The 13,231-nt window shown below is 39.6% G+C and overlaps 1 protein-coding gene across 1 annotated transcript in view; it reads right to left on the bottom strand.

Annotated features, from left to right (window-relative positions):
* LOC139422614 (NACHT, LRR and PYD domains-containing protein 12-like) overlaps window positions 1-13,231 on the bottom strand; it is a 136,331-nt gene that overhangs the window by 122,472 nt on the left and 628 nt on the right. The window contains exons 2-7 of the mRNA XM_071173760.1: window positions 10,961-11,077; window positions 10,613-10,700; window positions 10,246-10,483; window positions 8,116-9,880; window positions 7,656-7,829; window positions 7,040-7,213 (exon numbers count right to left, since the gene is read on the bottom strand). Of these exons, the coding sequence (XP_071029861.1) occupies window positions 7,040-7,213; window positions 7,656-7,829; window positions 8,116-9,880; window positions 10,246-10,483; window positions 10,613-10,700; window positions 10,961-11,077 (2,556 nt within the window). The remainder of the gene's footprint in view (window positions 1-7,039; window positions 7,214-7,655; window positions 7,830-8,115; window positions 9,881-10,245; window positions 10,484-10,612; window positions 10,701-10,960; window positions 11,078-13,231) is intronic.

Genomic DNA, 13,231 nt, shown 5'->3' with positions numbered 1-13,231 from the left:
ACCATTATCAAAAACAGAGGCTACAACAAAATATGCTAACCTCTCACCATTACCAGTAACAGAGACTACAACAAAACATGCCAACCTCTCACCATTACCAATAACAGAGGCTACAACAAAACATGAAAACCTCTCACCATTACCAGTAACAGAGACTACAACAAAACATGCTAACCTCTCACCATTATCAATAACAGAGGCTACAACAAAATATGCTAACCTCTCACCATTACCAATAACAGAGGATACAACAAAACATGCTAACCTCTCACCATAACCCATAACAGAGGCTACAACAAAACTTGCTAACCTCTCACCATTACCAGTAACAGAGACTACAACAAAACATGCTAACCTCTCACCATTACCAATAACAGAGGCTACAACAAAACATGAAAACCTCTCACCATTACCAGTGACAGAGACTACAACAAAACATGCTAACCTCTCACCATTATCAAAAACAGAGGCTACAACAAAATATGCTAACCTCTCACCATTACCAATAACAGAGGCTACAACAAAACATGAAAACCTCTCACCATTACCAGTGACAGAGACTACAACAAAACATGCTAACCTCTCACCATTACCAATAACAGAGGCTACAACAAAACATGCTAACCTCTCACCATTACCAATAACAGAGGCTACAACAAAACATGCTGACCTCTCACCATTACCAATAACAGAGGCTACAACAAAACATACTAACCTCTCACCATTACCAATAACAGAGGCAACAACAAAACATGCTAACCTCTCACCATTACCAATAACAGAGGATACAACAAAACATACTAACCTCTCACCATTACCAATAACAGAGGCTCCAACAAAACATGCTAACCTCTCACCATTACCAATAACAGAGGCTACAACAAAACATGCTAACCATCCACCATTACCAATAACATAGGCTACAACTAAACATGCTAACCTCTCACCATTACCAGTAACAGAGACTACAACAAAACATGCTAACCTCTCACCATTTCCAATAACAGACTACAACAAAACATGCTAACCTCTCACCATTACCAATAACATAGGATACAACAAAACATGCTAACCTCTCACCATTACCAATAACAGAGGCTACAACAAAACATGCTAACCTCTCACCATTATCAATAACAGAGGCTAAAACAAAACATACTAACCTCTCACCATTACCAATAACAGAGGCTACAACAAAACATGCTAACCTATCAACATTACCAATAACAGAGGCTACAACAAAACATACTAAACTCTCACCATTACCAATAACAGAGGCTACAACTAAACATGCTAACCTCTCACCATTACCAATAACAGAGGATACAACAAAACTTGCTAACCTCTCACCATTACCAGTAACAGAGACTACAACAAAACATGCTAACCTCTCACCATTAAAAATAACAGAGGCAACAACAAAACATGCTAACCTCTCACCATTACCAATAACAGAGGATACAACAAAACATGCTAACATCTCACCATTACCAATAACAGAGGCTACAACAAAACATGCTAACATCTCACCATAACCAATAACAGAGGCTCCAACAAAACATGCTAACCTCTCACCATTACCAATAACAGAGGCTACAACAAAACATGCTAACCTGTCACCATTACCAATAACAGACGATCCAACAAAACATGCTAACCTCTCACCATTACCAATAACAAAGGCTACAACAAAACATGCTAACCATCCACCATTACCAATAACAGAGGATACAACAAAACATGCTAACCTCTCACCATTACCAGTAACAGAGACTACAACAAAACATGCCAACCTCTCACCATTACCAATAACAGAGGATACAACAAAACATGCTAACCTCTCACCATAACCCATAACAGAGGCTACAACAAAACTTGCTAACCTCTCACCATTACCAGTAACAGAGACTACAACAAAACATGCTAACCTCTCACCATTACCAATAACAGAGGCTACAACAAAACATGAAAACCTCTCACCATTACCAGTAACAGAGACTACAACAAAACATGCTAACCTCTCACCATTATCAATAACAGAGGCTACAACAAAATATGCTAACCTCTCACCATTACCAATAACAGAGGATACAACAAAACATGCTAACCTCTCACCATTACCAATAACAGAGGCTACAACAAAACATGCTAACATCTCACCATAACCAATAACAGAGGCTCCAACAAAACATGCTAACCTCTCACCATTACCAATGACAGAGGCTACAACAAAACATGCTAACCTCTCACCATTACCAATAACAGACGATCCAACAAAACATGCTAACCTCTCACCATTACCAATAACAAAGGCTACAACAAAACATGCTAACCATCCACCATTACCAATAACAGAGGATACAACAAAACATGCTAACCTCTCACCATTACCAGTAACAGAGACTACAACAAAACATGCCAACCTCTCACCATTACCAATAACAGAGGATACAACAAAACATGCTAACCTCTCACCATAACCCATAACAGAGGCTACAACAAAACTTGCTAACCTCTCACCATTACCAGTAACAGAGACTACAACAAAACATGCCAACCTCTCACCATTACCAATAACAGAGGATACAACAAAACATGCTAACCTCTCACCATTACCAATAACAGAGGATACAACAAAACATGCTAACCTCTCACCATTACCAGTAACAGAGACTACAACAAAACATGCCAACCTCTCACCATTACCAATAACAGAGGATACAACAAAACATGCTAACCTCTCACCATAACCCATAACAGAGGCTACAACAAAACTTGCTAACCTCTCACCATTACCAGTAACAGAGACTACAACAAAACATGCTAACCTCTCACCATTACCAGTGACAGAGACTACAACAAAACATGCTAACCTCTCACCATTACCAATAACAGAGGCTACAACAAAACATGAAAACCTCTCACCATTACCAGTAACAGAGACTACAACAAAACATGCTAACCTCTCACCATTATCAATAACAGAGGCTACAACAAAATATGCTAACCTCTCACCATTACCAATAACAGAGGATACAACAAAACATGCTAACCTCTCACCATAACCCATAACAGAGGCTACAACAAAACATACTAACCTCTCACCATTACCAATAACAGAGGCTACAACAAAATATGCTAACCTCTCACCATTACCAATAACAGAGGATACAACAAAACATGCTAACCTCTCACCATAACCCATAACAGAGGCAACAACAAAACTTGCTAACCTCTCACCATTACCAGTAACAGAGACTACAACAAAACATGCTAACCTCTCACCATTACCAATAACAGAGGCTACAACAAAACATGAAAACCTCTCACCATTACCAGTAACAGAGACTACAACAAAACATGCTAACCTCTCACCATTATCAATAACAGAGGCTACAACAAAATATGCTAACCTCTCACCATTACCAATAACAGAGGATACAACAAAACATGCTAACCTCTCACCATAACCCATAACAGAGGCTACAACAAAACATACTAACCTCTCACCATTACCAATAACAGAGGCTACAACAAAACATGCTAACCTCTCACCATTACCAATAACAGAGGCTACAACAAAACATGCTGACCTCTCACCATTACCAATAACAGAGGCTACAACAAAACATACTAACCTCTCACCATTACCAATAACAGAGGCTACAACAAAACATGCTAACCTCTCACCATTACCAATAACAGAGGCTACAACAAAACATGCTAACCTCTCACCATAACCAAAAACAGAGGCTACAACAAAACATGCTAACCTTTCACCATTATCAATAACAGAGGCTACAACAAAACATGCTGACCTCTCACCATTACCAATAACAGAGGCTACAACAAAACATACTAACCTCTCACCATTACCAATAACAGAGGATACAACAAAACATGCTAACCTCTCACCATAACCCATAACAGAGGCTACAACAAAACATACTAACCTCTCACCATTACCAATAACAGAGGCTACAACAAAACATACTAACCTCTCACCATTTCCAATAACAGAGGCTACAACTAAACATGCTAACCTCTCACGATTACCAGTAACAGAGACAACAACAAAACATGCTAACCTTTCACCATTATCAATAACAGAGGCTACAACAAAACATACTAACCTCTCACCATTACCAATAACAGAGACTACAACAAAACATGCTAACCTTTCACCATTATCAATAACAGAGGCTACAACAAAACATACTAATCTCTCACCATTACCAATAACAGAGGCTACAACAAAACTTGCTAACCTCTCACCATTACCAGTAACAGAGACTACAACAAAACATGCTAACCTCTCACCATTACCAGTAACAGAGACTACAACAAAACATGCTAACCTCTCACCATTATCAATAACAGAGGCTACAACAAAATATGCTAATCTCTCACCATTACCAATAACAGAGGATACAACAAAACATGCTAACCTCTCACCATAACCCATAACAGAGGCTACAACAAAACATACTAACCTCTCACCATTACCAATAACAGAGGCTACAACAAAACATGCTAACCTCTCACCATTACCAATATCAGAGGCTACAACAAAACATGCTAACCTCTCACCATTACCAATAACAGAGGCTACAACAAAACATGCTAACCTCTCACCATTATCAATAACAGATTCTACAACAAAACTTGCTAACCTCTCACCATTACCAGTAACAGAGACTACAACAAAACTCTCACCATTACCAATAACAGAGGATACAACAAAACATGCTAACCTCTCACCATAACCCATAACAGAGGCTACAACAAAACATACTAACCTCTCACCATTACCAATAACAGAGGCTACAACAAAACATGCTAACCTCTCACCATTACCAATATCAGAGGCTACAACAAAACATGCTAACCTCTCACCATTACCAATAACAGAGGCTACAACAAAACATGCTAACCTCTCACCATTATAAATAACAGAGGCTACAACAAAACTTGCTAACCTCTCACCATTACCAGTAACAGAGACTACAACAAAACATGCTAACCTCTCACCATTACCAATAACAGAGGCTACAACAAAACATGAAAACCTCTCACCATTACCAGTAACAGAGGCTACAACAAAACATGCTAACCTCTCACCATTATCAATAACAGAGGCTACAACAAAATATGCTAACCTCTCACCATTACCAATAACAGAGGATACAACAAAACATGCTAACCTCTCACCATAACCCATAACAGAGGCTACAACAAAACATACTAACCTCTCACCATTTCCAATAACAGAGGCTACAACTAAACATGCTAACCTCTCACGATTACCAGTAACAGAGACTACAACAAAACATGCTAACCTTTCACCATTATCAATAACAGAGGCTACAACAAAACATACTAACCTCTCACCATTACCAATAACAGAGACTACAACAAAACATGCTAACCTTTCACCATTATCAATAACAGAGGCTACAACAAAACATACTAACCTCTCACCATTACCAATAACAGAGGCTACAACAAAACTTGCTAACCTCTCACCATTACCAGTAACAGAGACTACAACAAAACATGCTAACCTCTCACCATTACCAGTAACAGAGACTACAACAAAACATGCTAACCTCTCACCATTATCAATAACAGAGGCTACAACAAAATATGCTAACCTCTCACCATTACCAATAACAGAGGATACAACAAAACATGCTAACCTCTCACCATAACCCATAACAGAGGCTACAACAAAACATACTAACCTCTCACCATTACCAATAACAGAGACTACAACAAAACATGCTAACCTTTCACCATTATCAATAACAGAGGCTACAACAAAACATACTAACCTCTCACCATTACCAATAACAGAGACTACAATAAAACATACTAACCTCTCACCATTATAAATAACAGAGGCTACAACAAAACTTGCTAACCTCTCAACATTACCAGTAACAGAGACTACAACAAAACATGCTAACCTCTCACCATTACCAATAACAGAGGCTACAACAAAACATGAAAACCTCTCACCATTACCAGTAACAGAGACTACAACAAAACATGCTAACCTCTCACCATTATCAATAACAGAGGCTACAACAAAATATGCTAACCTCTCACCATTACCAATAACAGAGGATACAACAAAACATGCTAACCTCTCACCATAACCCATAACAGAGGCTACAACAAAACATACTAACCTCTCACCATTACCAATAAAAGAGGCTACAACAAAACATGCTAACCTCTCACCATTACCAATAACAGAGGCTACAACAAAACATGCTAACCTCTCACCATTATCAATAACAGAGGCTACAACAAAACTTGCTAAGCTCTCACCATTACCAGTAACAGAGACTACAACAAAACATGCTAACCTCTCACCATTACCAATAACAGAGGCTACAACAAAACATGAAAACCTCTCACCATTACCAGTAACAGAGACTACAACAAAACATGCTAACCTCTCACCATTATCAATAACAGAGGCTACAACAAAATATGCTAACCTCTCACCATTACCAATAACAGAGGATACAACAAAACATGCTAACCTCTCACCATAACCCATAACAGAGGCTACAACAAAACATACTAACCTCTCACCATTACCAATAACAGAGGCTACAACAAAACATGCTAACCTCTCACCATTACCAATAACAGAGGCTACAACAAAACATGCTAACCTCTCACCATTACCAATAACAGAGGATACAACAAAACATACTAACCTCTCACCATTACCAATAACAGAGGCTACAACAAAACATGCTAACCTCTCACCATTACCAATAACAGAGGCTACAACAAAACATACTAACCTCTCACCATCAACCTCAAATAAAAGGTGACATTCTGTACTGTCTCCTAATATGAAACATTGTATCTCAAATCCAAAATGCCGGAGCAAAGCACCACATTTAAAACTGTAAGCTTCACTGACCAAACACATATGGTGTGGACTATGTGTGCCTGGTAAACACATTTGGATCTGGTGAACAGTTATCACTTGTTGAACAACTACAGGAATACTGACCTCAGAGTCTCCAGTTTACAGTGGGGATTCCCCAGTCCAGCAGAGAGCAGCTTCACTCCTGAATCCTTCAGGTCATTGTTACTCAGGTCCAGCTCTCTCAGGTGTGAGGGGTTTGACCTCAGAGCTGAGACCAGAGAAGCACAGCCTTCCTCTGTGACTCGACAGCCTGACAGCCTGCAAAGAGTCAAATCATTTTAAAATCACACTTCTATTCTTTGGTGGTGAAAATAGTGGCAGTATATTTTTTCAACATATTCAGATATATCAGTGTCCTGAAACCTTCCATATCTATTCGGAAAATAGTGTATCATCATAAAAAATGACAAATGATCAAAGTATTGCCTGCAGATAGAAACATGTATAGTACAAATATTATAGTAGACTGACCAGACCAGTTTAAAAAGCAGTATCTGTCAGAAGATAGACAGTGAGGAATCAGATTTAGATTGTATTGAGTATACAGTCCACACCATATCTATTTAGACAGTGAGGAATCAGATTTAGATTGTACTGAGTATACAGTCCACACCATATCTATTTTGACAGTGAAGCTTGTGGATCACATGTGGATCTGGTGAACAGTTATCACTTGTTGACCAACTACAGGAATACTGACCTGAGAGTCTCCAGTTTACAGTGGGGATTCCCCAGTCCAGCAGAGAGCAGCTTCACTCCTGAATCCTTCAGGTCATTGTTACTCAGATCCAGCTCTCTCAGGTGTGAGGGGTTTGACCTCAGAGCTGAGATCAGAGAATCACAGCCTTCCTCTGTGACTCCACAGCCTGACAGACTGACAGAGAGATCATCATGACTTCACAAACACACTGTTAATTTAACAATAGTAGTGTAGAAGGACAATGGCAGATGCATTTGGTTTATTCTCTCAAACGACATATAGATTCATCTTCCGTTTCCTAGAATTGTATGGTCATATTGTTATACTACTGTGAAAATCAATGAATTTATTCAATATGTTTTTCAAAATAATATATTATACATATTATAATACATATTTTTCTCTAAACTGAATATTTCTTTCTGATGATTAGTTCTTAAATGTCATTTTATTTACTCACAGAACAGCTCTGGAGGCTTTGACCACTGGCAGCAGCCTCAGAAGACCTTCCTCTGATCTGGAGTATTTCTTCAGGTCAAACACATCCAGCTCCTTTTCTGAAGTCAGCAACACAAAGACCAGGGCTGACCACTGTGCAGGTGACAGGTTGGGTTTTGAGAGACTTCCTGAGCTCAGGTATCTTTGGATCTCCTCAACTAGAGAATGGTCATTCAGTTCATTCAGACAGTGGAACAGATTGATGCTCCTCTCTGGAGAGGGATTCTCCCTGATCTTCTCCTTGATGTACTCGACTGTTTCTTCATGGCTCTGTGAGCTGCTTCTTGTCTTTGTCAGTAGACCTCGTAAGTGCTTCTGATTGGACTCCAGTGAGAGGCCCAGAAGGAAGCGGAGGAAAAGGTCCAGGTTTCCCGTCTCACTTTGTAAGGCTTTATCCACAGCACTCTTGTAGAAAGTAACTTCAGGCTTGTCGTTTGTTTGCAGTTTGTTCATTAGATTCTCATTGTTGTTGATGAATGAGAGGAACACATATACAGCAGCCAGAAACTCCTGAATGCTCAGATGTACGAAGCAGTACACCTTGTCCTGGTACAGCACACATTCCTCTTTAAAGAGCTGTGTGCACAATCCTGAGTACACTGAGGCTTCATTGACATCAATGCCAGCCTGTTTCAGGTCTTCTTCATAGAAAATCAGATTGCCCTTCACAAGCTGTTGAAAAGCCAGTTTTCCCAGTGACAGAATGCTCTCTTTATTCCAGTGTGGACCTGTCTCTTCTTTCCCAAGATATTTTTCATTCTTCTGTTTGGTATGAAACTCCACAAGGTGTGTGTACATCTCAGTCAGAGTCTTGGGCATCTCTTCTCTCTTATGTTTCAGCATGTGTTCAAGGACTGTTGCAGAAATCCAACAGAAGACTGGAATATGGCACATGATGTGGAGGCTCCTTGATGTCTTTATGTGTGAGATGATTCTGCTGGCCAGGTCCTCATCACTGAATCTCTTCCTGAAGTACTCCTCCTTCTGTGGGTCATTGAACCCTCGCACCTCTGTTACCTGGTCAACACACCATGAAGGGATCTTATTGGCTGCTGCAGGTCGGGTAGTTATCCAGAGGAGAGCAGAGGGAAGCAGATTTCCCTTGATGAGATTTGTCAGCAGAACATCCACTGAGGTTGACTCTGTGACGTCCCAACAGATCTTGTTCTTCTGGAAGTCTAGGGGCAGTCGGCACTCATCCAGACCATCAAAGATGAACAGAACTTTGTACTTGTTGTAGATGGAGATTCCTGATTGTTTGGTTTCCATTGAGAAGTGATTAAGAAGTTCAATGAAAGTGTGTTTGTCCTCTTTCATCAAATTCAGCTCCCGGAAAGGGAATGAAAATACAAATTGGACATCCTGATTTGCTTTTCCTTCAGCCCAGTCCAGAATGAACTTCTGCACAGAGACTGTTTTTCCAATGCCAGCGACTCCCTTTGTCAGCACAGTTCTGATAGGTTTGTCTTGTCCAGTTAAGGGTTTGAAGATGTCATTACATTTGATTGCAGTCTCTGGTCTTGCTTGTTTCCTGGTTGTTGTCTCAATCTGTCTCAGCTCATGTTCATTATTGACCTCTCCTGTTCCACCCTCTGTGATGTAGAGCTCTGTGTAGATCTTATTGAGAAGTGTTGGGTTTCCTTGTTTAGCGATCCCCTCAAATACACATTGAAACTTCTTCTTTAGATTAGATTTGAGTTCACGTTGGCAAATCACAGCAAGCTCATCTGAATCTAGAAATAACACAGAGGATATTAATATTACGTCTGTTTAAATGCCTACAGTATTGTAGGACTGTTATAAAGTTTTACATTAGAATAATTTATTATCTTAACTGACTGTATAAATGTGTAAATGTTTTCATAATGCATTATAGACTGGTGTGACTGATTATATTATTATTGGTATTATTGATGGTATTATTAATGTTGTCTCTCTTTCTCTAAATAAATCAGTACAACACATCCCTGCTGCTACTTGATGAGGTCTTGTGTTAAGGCTGCTACAATATCATTGAGTTACACAGCTACTTTAGCTGTACTTTAGCTACAGCTTTTAAATGTTATAAAACATCATTCATCATGAGGCAGACAGATCTTACATTTCTCCAGTGTGTCAGCAAGCTCCTTCTGGTTCATTTTCCTCAGGACGTGCAGTGTGATCTTCAGAGCCCCCTCTCTGGCACTGCTCTCCTGCTTCTCATCTTCAGCATCCACCACTTCCTTATCCTGCTTCTGACTCTCAAAGCCTTCTGGGGGTTCTGGACTAAGAATCCTCTTGAACATCTTCAGCTCGTTCTTCACAAATGTCATAATTTTCTCTTCAAGCATCTGAAATAAATAAAGTAAATAAGTTAAGCAAGAGAATAAATGCTTTCTCATTAACACATTAATGAATGATTGACAGATCAACTTTACTAGAGGTAAACAAAAACAAATGTACATAACAGGACCACATACACTGAATATGGAGGCCAGGTCTGTTTGATGACTCTGGGAAGACTGACCACTGAGAATCATCTCTGACTCTGATCTCTCCTGTTGGTTTCTGTGGACAAAACATGAGATTACATCTCCTCATCCAGGGAGTACACACACACACACACACACACACACACACACACACACACACACACACACACACACACACACACACACACACACACACACACACACACACACACACACAGCATGGACAAAAGGATGAGCCTATGGATAATGAAACAACAAACAGAAATGGGAAAATGGGAGAGTAGAAATGACTAGAGACGGTGTTGTTTAACTCACTGACCCATGAGTTCTTCTTACCTTTGTTCAGTAGAAAAGTTTCCCTCTCTAAAGTTTATAGGATGACCCATAGACTGGTCACTCTTCATGGACACACAGCTGGGAACAGGGGAGGCTGGTCTCTCCTGCTTGATTGGACTTCAACACAACAGAGACAAACATTACATCTCATCTACTCTGAGCTCAGATGGGGAAACACAAGAAGAGTTTCATTCCAAACGCTATAGATCCATTTTCAGAAATGTTGGTAAATGATTAAACCACTACTTTATAAAGGTTTCTAATGTTTGCAATTTCCAACAATGTCAGACTTGATTTGCCCTAAAGAAAAATGGATCAGCCCCTATAAAACATGTCCCTTAATAAGAATCCACATAAAAATGCACATTTGCTGTTATTTTCCTGCTGTGAGAAACTGGGTCAAATTAACATGGCATCTGTAAGTGCATTCATCTTTAGATATCTGAGACAAACACATATCACAGTCAAATATACAGGACACCAACATCCCTGTTAAATAATGGATATATAGATATCTAGGTGAGACAACCACATATCACAGTCTAATATACAGGATACCAACATTGCTGTTAAATAATGGATATATAGATATCAAGGTGAGACAACCACATATCACAGTCTAATATACAGGATATCAACATTCCTGTTAAATAATGGATATATAGATATCTAGGTGAGACAACCACATATCACAGTCTAAAATACAGGATACCAACATTCCTGTTAAATAATGGATATATAGATATCTAGGTGAGACAACCACATATCACAGTCTAATATACAGGATACCAACATTCCTGTTAAATAATGGATATATAGATATCTAGGTGAGACAACCACATATCACAGTCTAATATACAGGATACCAACATTCCTGTTAAATAATGGATATATAGATATCAAGGTGAGACAACCACATATCACAGTCTAATATACAGGATACCAATATTCCTGTTAAATAATGGATATATAGATACCTAGGTGAGACAACCACATATCACAGTCTAATATACAGGATACCAACATTCCTGTTAAATGATGGATATATAGATATCTAGGTGAGACAACCACATATCACAGTCTAATATACAGGATACCAACATTCCTGTTAAATAATGGATATATAGATATCTAGGTGAGACAACCACATATCACAGTCTAATATACAGGATACCAACATTCCTGTTAAATAATGGATATATAGATATCTAGGTGAGACAACCACATATCACAGTCAGATATACAGGATACCAACCTTCCATTCCTGATAAACAATGGATATATAGATATCTAGGTGAGACAACAATGGATATAAAGCATTTATAGCATTTAGCAAAAAAACACATTTTCATACACATCTAAAATAGAGAACAGTTGTATATAATATGTTCCCATAAGCAATCATTTCAATAGTAAAGAATATTGTCAGCTCACCTCTTAGTTTTGGTGTCCTGTTCCCCAGAGAGACTCGTTTTAGAGGCAGGGCCCCCCTCCTCTCTCTCCCCAGAGAGACTCGTTTTAGAGGCAGGGCCCCCCTCCTCTCTCTCCCCAGAGAGACTCATTTTAGAGGCAGGGCCCCCCTCCTCTCTCTCCCCAGAGAGACTCATTTTAGAGGCAGGGCCCTCCTCCTCTCTCTCCCCATAGAGACTCATTTTAGAGGCAGGGCCCTCCTCCTCTCTCTCCCCAGAGAGATTGGATGTCAATTGTTCTCTTTTATTCATTATATCTTAGAAAGAAAACAATTAACTAACAGTCACATCCAAACAGTCAGGTGATTCAATGCAATTACTTTTTCTACAATTTTTTTAAAAGCTTATTTGAACAAGGCAGTAAAGAACAAATTCTTATTTACAATGACGGCCGACCACTGCCAAACCCTAACCCGGACGACACTGGGCCAATAGGACTCCCAATCACGGCCAGTTGTGATACAGCCTGGAGTCAAACCAGGGTCTGTAGTTATGCCTCTAGCACCAAGATGCAGTGCCGTAGACCCTTGTGATACAGCCTGGAATCAAACCAGGGTCTGTAGTGATGCCTCTAGCACCAAGATGCAGTGCCTTAGACCGCTTTGATACAGCCTGGAATCGAACCAGGGTCTGTAGTGATGCAGTGCCTTAGACCGCTGCACCACTCTGGAGCCGCAGTATCATTATGATATAAAAAGCTGATCCTAGATCAGCTCTCCTGGGAGGTTTTGGATGCATCTACAGTGGGTAGTAATCACTATCCTGTCCTGTGAAGTGTAGGGTTGGGGGAGGAGGAATCTAC

Source organism: Oncorhynchus clarkii, chromosome 12 (assembly GCF_045791955.1).
Source record: "Oncorhynchus clarkii lewisi isolate Uvic-CL-2024 chromosome 12, UVic_Ocla_1.0, whole genome shotgun sequence".
Lineage (NCBI taxonomy): Eukaryota > Metazoa > Chordata > Actinopteri > Salmoniformes > Salmonidae > Oncorhynchus > Oncorhynchus clarkii.
Note: the sequence above shows the minus strand (reverse complement) of the source record. Positions and strands in the feature narration are given on the sequence as shown.